The sequence below is a fragment of the Atta cephalotes genome, assembly GCF_000143395.1.
Source record: "Atta cephalotes unplaced genomic scaffold scaffold00020, whole genome shotgun sequence".
Lineage (NCBI taxonomy): Eukaryota > Metazoa > Arthropoda > Insecta > Hymenoptera > Formicidae > Atta > Atta cephalotes.
This window is the reverse complement of record NW_012130084.1, coordinates 2,195,815-2,208,801: the sequence shown is the minus strand read 5'-3', so window position 1 is coordinate 2,208,801 and position 12,987 is coordinate 2,195,815. Positions and strand designations below refer to the sequence as shown.

General features: G+C 32.4%; 3 protein-coding genes across 3 annotated transcripts in view; 2 read left to right on the top strand and 1 right to left on the bottom strand.

The window, feature by feature from the left end:
- Window positions 1–386: 386 nt before the first annotated feature.
- Window positions 387–1,877, top strand: LOC105619263 (28S ribosomal protein S27, mitochondrial-like). Its single transcript, XM_012200787.1, has 2 exons — window positions 387–1,454; window positions 1,581–1,877. Exons 1-2 carry the CDS (start codon window positions 387–389, stop codon window positions 1,875–1,877), a joined length of 1,365 nt encoding a protein of 454 aa, XP_012056177.1.
- A 730-nt stretch (window positions 1,878–2,607) lies between these two features.
- LOC105619262 (coiled-coil domain-containing protein 22 homolog) lies at window positions 2,608–5,685 on the bottom strand. The gene is given in 7 exon segments (XM_012200786.1): window positions 2,608–2,727; window positions 2,809–3,249; window positions 3,329–3,745; window positions 4,082–4,348; window positions 4,350–4,703; window positions 4,779–4,950; window positions 5,636–5,685. Coding segments are annotated over 7 exon segments (1,821 nt in total).
- Window positions 5,686–12,100: 6,415 nt separating this feature from the next.
- The window catches only part of LOC105619261 (DENN domain-containing protein 5B), a 25,040-nt gene continuing 24,153 nt past the window's right edge, over window positions 12,101–12,987 (top strand). The window contains 1 exon segment of the mRNA XM_012200785.1: window positions 12,101–12,218. Coding sequence (XP_012056175.1) covers window positions 12,101–12,218 — 118 coding nt within the window.

The window sequence follows — 12,987 nt, the reverse complement described above, 5'->3', positions numbered from 1 at the left end:
TATACTCCAACTAATTAAATTGCATAGCTGACTAATAAACTATATGACTAAATAAAAGTAAATTACTACTATCTATATAGAAGTAATGACTAGTGATATTTCTTTATGCATATCTTTATGCGACTATACGAGTTGTGTGGATTTATCCTTACACTTATTTTCATTGTAAACGGCCCTTTATATAAAGGGACCATATAACATAACCTCTATGCCTCTATCATGAGAGCATGGTGAACTGTGAAAGGTAACAGAAATCTGGGTTAAATAGAAAAGTGGTAATTTAAAATATTCTAAAAAACGTGGATTCAAAGAAAGAGGCAGCAAAGGATCGGCTGTTGCATAATAAGGTTATGTGATTACATACGGATAATAATCTATTAATCAAGATGCTAAAAACGCTCAAACTTGGTCACAGACTCTGCCGGGTTCATCGTGGTTCTAAGGATCTTGTGACGCGAGTGCAAAGAAGGCTATTCTTGTCGGAGGCTTATCGTTGCGAAGAAGCGTGGAGTCGTAGACTGGAGTCACCGCTGTTACAGAAAATCGAACCGACGTCGATGTACATCCAGTTGGAACAAAAGTATGGGAGCGTCGGCAAAGTTAGCGCCGTCGATGTTGATATCTTTGTCAATAGTGTCACTGACAATCTATATGTCAATGAGGTGATAAAGATTTTGCATAATCTCAGGCAATCTGTAGAAACGACGAATATACTGGATTCCACACATCATGCCGTAATACGGTATTTCTTGCAGCACAATTATATCCAAGAATTGCTTGAAGTGCTGAATGACAGATTAAATTATGGTATTTTTCCTGATTATTTTGACTACAACATGCTCATGGATCACTTCATAAATAGGAAGGATTATACTTCTGCTGCAAAAGTGGCAAGTTTAGTCATGTTGCAGGAAGATGCAGGTCATCCTATTACTAATGCATTGTGCTTATATGCATGTCATAGATATCTAGAAAATCCTGATGATTGGAAGAAACCTGAGTTTCCAGTAGATACTTCAGAGGAAGTGAAAGTACGTGTAGGATATCTAAGAAATCCATACTTTGATGATCATTTTGATCTCATTGATCCGAAAGATCTTGTCGGCAAAACTCTAAACTTTCAAGGGAAGCATAGAGCAGATGCTATAGGGAGATCTTGCCAGTTAAGAGGCTTGATATTGTATAAGAAATATGACGATATATTAAACTTAATAAAGAAATGGTTAGAGATGAAGCAAGACAAAATAGTTTACGAAGAAGTATTTGAATTAATATCAAAAGATAACAGTGAACTCCAAGATCAAGATGCTGAAAAGTTCAAACTTGTGGAGGTTCAATTATCTATATTGAAGGAGAAACAAAATCTTAAAGAAAGCTTTATTGAAGCGATAGAGAATCTTATTAAAGTGGCTATAAACGAGGAAGCTGAAAAGGATATTTCTAAACAATGTCAGGTAATAAATATTAATAAAAATAATTTTTTTGGAATTTAATTAATTAATATCAATATATATCAATATATCTTAATATCAATATATACAGTAAATTATAAAATTGCCAAATATACTCTGAATTTTCAGGCTTATTTCGATTGGGAACATAAAAGAACTTCAGTATTAGAAACGCAAATGAAAGAAATAGACAAAGAAAGAAGAATTAATAATATCAAGAAAATAAAGGAGGATTTAGAAAAGAGAGAACAATTGTTGACATTCTTTGATAAAGAGGAAGAAATTGAATTGAAAATAGAAGAGATACAAGAAAAAGAACGCAAACAAGATGAACGTATTCGTGCCATGCACAATAGCGCAAAGCATTTAAGAAAGTTAATTACTATAGAGTCCTACATACCACCGGACATTAAAAGTAAGAAATAAAAATGTATATAAAAAAAAGAACATATACACATGTGTATAGAGAATCAGAACAAAAAAAGTTGAAACTGTTATTTCGTTGTACTTTGATATTATGTGTGTGTGCGTGTGTATGTCTCAGATATTTATCTTATGAAAATAATTTTCAAGGAGAGTATGTATAAAATATTAAACGTTGATTTTACCCTTATACACATTCTATATTTTGTACATGTTCTTTGTTTGAAAGTGATGTTTTAGCAGTTATTTTATTTACAGCCGCAAGTCAGATCTTCAAGTTGCGAGAGATACGAAAGTTGAACTCGATGCTAAAAAATTATTAGGCTTTATAATAAATAATGTCTCTTTGAGCATTGATGTTAATAGCATGTTTTACACTTGGCCCGAGGCTAATAAAAGCCTAATGCCTGATGACTTCAGGCCAAGGCACGTTTGTTTAACAGTTAACTTAATTATTCATGGAGACTCTCATGGGCAATATCGCGTTATGTTCTGCTGATTGCGTAGCTAAAAAATGTTTGGTCTTTAATGCATTCGATTGTATTCGTTTTATATTCTGTAAAACAGTAAAAGAATGTCTTTATAATTTAGATTATCTTATAGAGAATTCAATATGTTTAAATATTTCTCATTCTCTACATAATTATAAAAAATGAGCTTCATACCTGTACTAAACTCCCATCTGGTCCTGAACATTACAATTCGCAAAATGACGCTGTATTGTACATAACAATCACGAGGCTTTACTTTGGAGTTGTGCGGTTAATGCGGCGGTTTCTTGTTTCATTTGTTTTAAATCGGCAGTTATTCTTTCCAAATTAGCACCGACGTTTTTCGCGGACTCGGAATCGATCTGAATAAATATTAAATTGAATGTTAATTTTCTGCGTTACATAAACCTACTTTTCTTAATCCTTCTATCATTGCATCTTACCTGTTCTTCCAAATCTCTAATTTCTCGTATTGTCGCACCTGTTTCTTCGACTAAACTTACGAGTTCATTACAGTCTGAATGTAACGTCGCTAATAATTTGTAAGCCTTCCGCGAAGCTTCGTTTGTTCTTGCATCTCTGAATATTAGTTCGTCTACGACGGTAAAGGATCTCTCCAATCTCCCAGTAAGCGTATTGATTTCCTTTTGAATTTCACGAGTATCTGCCAGAACCTTGCTTATCTCATCTCTCTGTTTCCTGACATTATTTATTATTTCTAAAATTCGTTGAGTGTATGCAGATCTATTTACTTCCTTAGGAAGTTTCTGAACTTCTGTGACCAACTGTGAATATTGTTGGTCCTTATTTCGACATTCTTCTTGAAGTTCTTTTTCCTTCTCTTTTAACAATTTTATCTCGTCCAGCTTTTTTTGACTCGCATTCTATAATAAAAATGTAATCATTTTTTAAATATAAGTGACTCTTGGTTATCTCAAAATTTACTTAATTTTGTATACTTACTGCTTTTGTGGAATGTTTTTCTCTTTCTTGCCTATATTTCATAATTAAGGGCACCCTATGTTTTTCCCACTGATTTGCTAAATTAATCAGTTTGCTTGTGCTAGCCTCAATTGCAGATTCCAATTTCTTTACATTCTCTGGCCCATCTTGAAGGAGTTCGTATGCTTTTGCTTTGATTTTTTTTTGTTCTTCATTGATTTTTAATTCCTTCTCTTCATTTTGGCTAGTTATTGTTGCTTGAGCTAATCTGGTGGTCAATTTTTTAATTTCGTTTTGTAATTCTTCTATATTTATTCTAAGACTTTCGCATTCTGCTTTCATCTTTTCTGTTTCAACTTCCTGTTTCGCCTGATTTCTTAATGTTTCTTGATCTGGAAGCACTGGATGCATTGCAGATTCTAGTTTCACCTGAGATTCCTAAAAATTTAATGATCATAATGAATATGTAAGATATATAATAGTTATTTTCCATTTACATCAAAATTTAGATAATTCTTATTTGTGATGTCAGTTGAATGTAGGTTCCTTTTCATTCTGACAAGTGAGGCTCAACTGTGTGCTTTATTCAGTCTTGTTAATTCTTATTAAATTAAGTGAAATTATAAACTTGTCTTGTTAGATAAATAAAAATGTAAGCGAGTGCTGACGTCATTATCTGAGTATAAAATACTCGTATAACTTTAGATTCAGTATCACTTATGAAAACGGAAAGCAACTAATAATTAGCTATATAAGAGTATCTTGTATGCTTACTGTTGAAGTTTGTGTCTTGTTCTCTGACGAGAATTTGCTAAATTCTTTGACAATATTAAACGCATTAGAATAAACAGGTTTTTCAGAATGTTGGCTATTAAGCCAATTTATGCGTTCCATAATATCTGTCGGAGAAGTATTAAGCGTTTTTGCATTGTACGATATCATTGAAGGTAAAAAGCACGCAATGTCTTGCATTTGTTCAGGCACTGGTTGTAAATAGCGCATACAATAGTCTTTATAATCTGCAATAATAACGGTCGTCATTTGTATTAACATTGTCTGGCAAAAGTAATTCAAGTAATATTAATATTGCATTACCATCTTCGATATTTGCTATTGGTATTTCGAGATTTACAGACACATAAGGGACATTCGCTCTTCCTCTATTCCTGAAACCCTGTTTATGACAATAATGCGGTAACCATGGTATGGAGAGTCCTTGGGATATTGCGGATGCTACCGATTTCTCTAATAAAGCAACTTTACTGATAGATTCGTTTACAGTTTTCTCACTCTCCTTTGGCAGTTTTTCAATGAGAAACATAAATACTCTTCGTAGATCTGCTTCTGAGTTATATAGGAATGTCTGATAGCCGATGTCACCTCTGTATCCAAGCTCCTATAATTTTGATCAGATAATGGAAATAAGCAAAACTATATGAATATGTTTTGGTCTAAGACAAAATATATTTACCATGCACATTTGTGCAAGAGTAGCGCCCAGTCGAAAGCGCGCTGCCATGTTTATAGGTAATACAGTAGACAAACCTAAACCTGGCCTTATTGCTTCTAAGCATCTTACAGTGGCTTCCACAACTAGTTCAGTGTTAAAGCTACTAAGATTCGTTACGTTCTCTTCAATGTCACTAAAAAGAAATTTACTTGTAATAATCAAGGAACTAAGAAACATAAGAGTCAAGAGGTTTGTTTTTTATCACTACGTTAGAATTTTTCTTCTTGCTTTTGCCAAATATTTATTTCACTTCAAATAAAAAAAGTACATACTAGTTCAGCTATAAAAAAAAACAGACTTATACTCGAGAGACTTATGATATATTATAAAATTTATCTAAAGCGAAAAGATAGTAGGTATCTATTTCATTTTATTTCAGCTGTAAAAATAGACATATAATCAATTTGTGGCACATTATAAAATTTCTCTCAGGCAAGAAGATAGAGAAGATATCGTCTATTTCATTTTTATACTTATAAGATAAGATATCTCGCGAACTGTAAGAAATGTAGGAATCATAGGCGACTTGTGGCACCTTCTGGAGTTCCTTCAAGACAAGAAGATAGAAGGTATCTACATTCTTATTTTTATAAGGCTTTTTATGTCATATTGATATTTTTCTTAATATTAACATTCAATAATTTTCGTCTATTTTGAAATCAACGATTCAATGTCAAAAGAAATAATCGTGCGGATGAGCTCACGTGCGTGATACTCCTATTCGCGAGGATATCGTCGAAACACCGCCCACCTTATCGCCGCCGCAAGGAAAAAAACTAGTGGCGAACCGATCGGAGCTGCTGAATCTGGACACTTACCAGCCTATTTGTCGCAACGAGTGAATTATTATATTGTCGATCTCCTCCATCCTACGTAAAAAGATGAAAACTCTGAGGCGCCGCTACCGCCCCGTTATATCGCGTGTTTATGAAGTCCGGCTCGATTTAATCATCAGGATCTAACCTTCCGGCGAGCGTGACAAGCGCTCGCGACGGACTTTTGCACAGTGCATGGATACAGGTATATGTATGTATGTGTGTGTATGTTGCACTGCAGTTCATTAATTCGCTGGATCATAGTAGCGGCCCGACTTATCGACGTTTATTTTTTACTCAAATACTCAAATATCAATTTTACAGAAAAACTGTAAGAGACAAAAATCATTTATTTTCTTCTCATAGAACTCTACGAATTTTTTCAGAATTTTTTATCAACTTTTATTAACTTTTATTAACTTTTTAGTACTACGTTTTTCTTATTTTCGATAAGTTGGGCCGCTACTGTGACCCAGCGAATTAATGCACTGCACTGTACATACGTGTGTATTCGTTGACAGGTGGCGTGGCAACATTTCAATACTGCCAATAGTGTCAATCGGAGGGATTTTTGCGAATTTTCTGACAGCGGATGAATTCAGGATATCAATCATGAAACTTTATTTCTAGGATAAAAAGTGAAAAGTGAAAATTTTAACTATTGAAGTTAATGGAAAAATTTTTCACTTCTCACTTTTCATCTTAAGAAAAAAGTTTCATAATTGACTCAGGTGAAGTTAACTGACAATTAATGATTTTTTAAGGTTCTTTAGTAGTTCTTTAATAAATCAAATTACCATAGAAATGTCTAATATTACTTTATATAATGAACTTGATGTGTGCAAAATTCTAAGGTAGGTTAAAGATAAAATAAGAAAAAAAAATGTTGAAAATATAGAAAATATAACTTTTAATGTATAACTTAGTGATAGATAAGGATTAGAGACGCTTCTTTGACTAAACTGCACATGAATATTATATTATCATACCTTATTATAGACTTCTCTAAAAATGAGATTATAATAGTGTTTAAAAAATTATGTTTGTAATAGTCACAAAAAAGTAGTTAGCGGCCATTCTGGAAAGATATTTACATGTATAAACTTGCATGTTTATAATCTCGAAAAATAAATGTCAACTTTCGTTTGGTGAAGATGCAGCTTTTGATTTACTATTCACTGTTGCTAAGAGCCCTATTCTTGAACAAATATTGCATACGAAAATATCGACGAATCATAATCGAGAAATTATCATTTTCATATGCAAAAATTATTTATATAGCTCAAGAATAGGGCCCTAAGTCTTGAGCACTGTACGGCTGGAGCTCGAAGGAGCTGGAGATTTCATATTTCTGGAGGGCCGACTGTTTCATTAAAAAAAAAAAAGAGACAAAAAAGTACAAGGTTTAATTCGTGTTTTGCGACCACTGTTACAGATTTTTTTTTGTTAATATTTATAATAATATTTGATCAAGATAAAGTGTCAACACAATCATAGAGATTTTATTATTATTACAAGATCAGGAGACGCTGTAACGTCTCTCGTCAAGTATATTATTATAGTACATAATATATCATGTTCATGAAAGAGACGCTACAGCGTATTCTTTACAGGAAGGAACTCGCTTATATAATTAAAAATTATTGTTTTGTTTAACAAATTGATGTTATTAAAAAATGCATGTATTGGGAAAGAACATAGATTTTTACAATTAAAATGAAATAACTTAGAAGATATGTAAAATGTAAAAAAAGACATCAAATATATTTACATCAAATCATTTTTTGTAAATATATGAAAATGATAATGAAACTAATACTTAGCAAAAATTTGTGAAATTTACCGGAAAAGACATTAAAAATGTAAAAAAAAGATGTCAAGTATATTTTGCAAAAAAAAGATATGAAAGATAATGCCATAAAAAAGAAATGAAATTAAAATAAAATATTTCTCTATTTAAAAAGAGTTCTTTTATTTAAAATAAAAAGTATTCTCTATTTAAAATAGAACACAGTTCTCCGAGCGGCATCTTGAAAGCATTCTTATCATGTAGGTGTCCTTTGGATATCTTTAAGACAGTATTGTATGGAATAATTTCTCATAATTATAATATATTACACAAAGTACGGATGACATTTGAAAAGAGTGTATTAAATTACAACACATTAACGAGAGAATAAAATGCAATAGACAGCGTAATAAGAGGCGCAGGAACTAAAAAGGGATTTTTACATCGATAACAAGTAGAAAATTATAGAAATAAAAAATCGAAAATCTATGTATTATTGACAAGTCAGGTGCGAACGACTGTTTTAGCAATTTTCATTTTAAATTACGATTATAAACAATACGGGCATGTCAAGTATTCTGCTGCTGGAGATCTTGCTTATTTTCGATTTTTTATCTTTACAATTTTCTACTTGTTATCGATGTAAAAATTCCTTTTCAGTTTCTGCATCTCTCATTACGCTATCTATTGCATTTCGTTCTCTCATTTTAATGTGTTGTTATACTTGATATACTTCAAATGTCATCCGTACTTTGTGTAGTATATTATAATTATGAGAAATTATTCCATACAACATTGTCTTAAAGGTATCTAAAGGATACCTACATTGTAAGGATGCTTTCAAGATGCCGCTTAGAGCATTGTGTTCTATGAGACTTTTTAAACAGAGATACTTGAAATATATTTTAATTTCACTTCTTTTTTTATGGCATTATCTTTGGTATCTTTTTTCTGCAAAATATACTTGACGCCTTTTTTTTTACATTTTTAACATTTTTGTAACATTTACATTTTTTTTTACATTTTTTACATTTTTTCCAGAGATTACATACATATGTACAGTGCGAACACAATTATAAATTTTTATTTCATAAAATAACAAACTGCGAACATAATCACTTTCTTATTACTTTCCACGTAATTAAATATGCAATTAATAAATATCCCACGCGAACGAAAAACTGGAGATTTTTTTTATTTATTGGAGAACTGAAGATTGGTCTCGAAATTTAGAGACCTGGCAATGTGTTACTAATGTATGTTTCATATTATATTTTATTAAGATATACACGTAGTTTTAATATTTTATTCAAATTATGATATTTATAATTTTGTGTGGGCTCTGATGGGTTAATTTGATAAATTCCCCTGTTTGGTTTCCAGACTCTATTATTGGATCACAGTACCATGCATATCAAATAAATATAATTAAAAATTAATACAGGCGATTGAGAGCATAAATGTGACATAGTTCTTCGAACATTATATATAAAAATTATATTTCGTAGATCTTACATATGTTTGTACAAAATCGAACATTTCGGCTTCGTTCGAGTCATCAATGATGTTCAAATATTAGTTTCAACATTCGCACTTACAATCAATTCCAAGAATGCAGCATAGAGAGCCTCTTCAATTTCATCATTGTGGAACCTCTTTTTCAATTAGTAGCAGCTAAATGATTACTAATGAATGACGTACTGAATTAATCTATTAAACGATGTTATAAATAAAAATGTTCAAAAGACTCATTCGTTGCAATCTTCGAATTACACATTAAATACATTCAAGGAGAAATATGGATTGAGATAAATCGTTAAGCGAACTTGCGCTTACTGAATATAACTTTGAAATGACAATTACAGCATGAGTCATGCTGTGTGAAACATGAACAGTGAAACATTATCGAATAACAAACAGATTATCTTTACAGTGTCAAAAAGAAGTCATGGTTTAAAAATGTATGTAGATAGTCAACTATAATAAATTAAATTAAATTAAATATGTCACTATGAGTCAAATTTTATTTAAAATGTTGAGATGGATAAACATGGCGTAAGAACTCACAGTATCGGTGATTTTTTAAATTTAAACTGTTTTCTTGTGACTTGATGTGAAACATATCGTGTCACGATGTGAAACATTAACGAGTCTTTTTCCCAGATATCTTTCTTTATCTAAGATGATGGATTTTTCCATTCAACTTCATGTCCTCAATCGACTCTATGTTCCGTGATAACAGATTTCCAGTTTTTGCTTTAGAGCTATGCATATCAGTTTTAGAGCTTCTTCGGGGACAGAGATTCGCTTATGTTTTTGTATTTAATAGTAGTTGTATTCTTACTCTCTAGAGTTTATCAACACTCGAGGGAATTATATTCAAAGTTTAATGCCGAATTCGAAAATGGTGAACATGAAAAATCGCGTTTGCGAGACATAGGATCAAACCTGGATCCACAGATCGCGAATCGCACTGAGCGACAAGTCATTCGACGTTCCTCTGATGGATGAAACACCCAAAACTTTATTAAAGAATTACCTTAAACAATTCTATTTGTATTTTATGTGAAATATTCAATTAAAAATATTTAAGTTATTCAAACGGCTGTGAAATCTTTTTAATTTATACTTTAAAATTTTTTATTAAAATATATAAACTTTTTGTTTAATTTTATTCACATCGTCTAACTTATAGAATAAATTAAATAATATATTAAATTATTATTATTAATTAATTCAAATTATTTAAATAATATTATCAAATTTTTTTATTAGATTTTTTTTAAAAAGACTTCATACAAAATACAAACGATGACAATATAAGGAAATTATTTAAAGAAATTATCGGTTAAATTTGTATGAATTTAGTTTCTGTAGAAACTTTCAAAAATTTATCTGTGTGTCAAATACACGTTATGTATACAACACGAACTTTTTACTTAATTCTTTATACTAACAAGGGATAATTTAATAATGTTGCATTGGCGAATATGTCGTTACAGAAAATTTCTCATGAAGGCCTTTCGCTATGTGGGCTAATCAAGCGATTTGAATAATTTTATTTGAATGAACCGTAATCGCACTGCAATTGTATATGCAAATTTGTTATTGTTCCTTAATTCGCTCTCTTTGATTATGTTATTTCAAGATCTTTTATTTAAAATTACACAGAATGCTTGTCGGAAATGATCATCGTTATATTACTTTTACATTTAGAAATATCATGTATAGATTTGCTACAAATCTTGCTAGCAAAGTACATAGAATCTGTCACAATCAAAATAAAAAGAAAAATTTTGGTATGTAATCGTGATTATGTTCTACTAATTACTTCTTCTAACGTGGACTTCCCACCATCGCAAATCAACTAAAATATTTTTATGGAAGAATTCTATTCACTTATTTTATATATGTATATATATATTTTTTTGTTTTATTCCGCAGTTTAACAAATTGTACTATATAAACCGGAGTATTAAAAATGTTTCCAAATTACTATTAATAATATAAAAATCTGAAAATTGTCTTCAAGAAAGGAGGACATTTGGTAACTTTATCGCATCGCGAGGAAACGCGAGCTTTCCAATTGCTTAACACATTTTAACACAAACGTACATAGGAATGTAAAAAGTATAGCAATATATGATTTAATGAATAGAATGCATTCGCTGTTTTGGAAGTTAGGTTAAATGTAGCTTCTTCTGTTTATATTGAATGAAAAAAAGTAAGAAAGCCGATTACCCAACGTCTTGAAACCTCATTTATGGCCGCCGCATTTAGTAATATATAATTGTTATTATAGAAAATTATAGAAAACAAGCTTTACACAGCCAATTAATAGCTCTCGAGCTGAATACTAATGTGTAGTGTCAACTATTACGGCAATAGAATACAATCTGTGTTGCCGTATGCACGAAAGTATCTGATAGCGTTTTTCATTGGCAGAACTAGCGCGCACTCAATGCATATTAAAGCTATTGTACACTAATCTAAATGGAAAAGTAAGATATCTCAATTGATAAAATGTATTATATATATATTTTATCAAAATATGTATTTTATCAAATAGCACAATAAAATGTATTAAATATTTCGCGATTTAATTCGTTTCTATATTTTTATTAAACATAATCTTTATATCAATTTGTGTACATCAGCTTTAAAGTGCACTGAGTGCGTACTAGTTTTGGCAATGAAAAACGCTGTAAGTTTCAATTAGGAAGCACCTACGATGAAGTAAACGGCATTTCTCGTTTTAAAATCAAATTGCGCGCCAAAATCTTACTGCGGCGCTGAAGTTGGCCGCGCGCGGCGCCGACGCGGCGCGCACGACGCGCGGCTAACTTCAAGCGCCGCGGTGAGAGATCAATTATTTGCGGCCAGTTCGTTCCGCACCGCTCCACTCTGCTCCGTTCCTTGCCGTTTTGCTCCGCTCCGCAGAGCGCAGTAGCGCACAGTGTGCACTGTGCGTTGTTCTGTGCGCGACGCGGTAAGCGATTGTACGCAGCGTGCTCACTCAGCTGTTGTCTCGGCTGAAGTGAAGTGACAGTGCCGCATCGGTGTGGTGCACGATGTGGAAATCAATCTCGTGAAGGCGGCAGCGACGGTCGAGGTGGTCCGCGGTGAGCGGCAGCGCGTTGCAACTGCTGCTGCTGCTGTAAATCCGTGAGTCGGGAAAGATGAACGGGAGTCTGGGGATAACGCGCGGTCCGGAGCAGCATCCACAGCGGTTCGCGGATTACTTTGTTATATGCGGCCTCGACAAGGATTCAGGTCTTGAACCGGACAAGTACTTCGGTGAGTCTTTTGCCTCACTCGCGTTTTCCTTTTGCGCCCTGACACCGCTCTCATCGCTATCTTGTGGTTCGTTATTCTCGATATAGAATAAAGCGAGAGAGAAAGAGGGTGAGAGGGACAGAATGTTCCACAATCGAAATAGAGCTCAATAGTCGTGAAGGATAAAATGTCAAGGTACAACGGTGTTAAAATGATTCTTCATTCTGAATGTAATCTAGACAAATAGATATTATTCTGCAAATCTCTGTAAGAGGATTGTAATAATTCATCTAAAGGGTGCAACTATTGCATACAGTACGTTTCAAAATCATCAATTCATTTTTGATAAGCATCAAAGACTTATCTAGAGCGACAATTGTTTCAATGTCAACAATAATTCCGACTACAATAGGAGTAATTAAGTCTTCACGATGTATGTCTGGCGAAAATTTCAATTACTGCTCACAAGTTTTTTTAATGAAAAATTTCATTCGCAACAATGTAATTGGAAAGTATTTAATTAATTTGTCAAACGATTTCGAGCAAATTGAATTTAAAATGCATCTTATCTCAAGTAGGCTATCTGTGTGACTCATATTTAAATTTTACGAATTAATATATTTTTGCGAGTCACACACACACACACACACACACACACACACACACACACACACACACACACACACACACACACACAACAAAAAAATAGTAGTAATAATAAGAAGTAGTAGGTAGGTCGTTCGTTTAGTTTAGTTAGTATATAATAATAATAAAGTAAGGTAGGTACGTC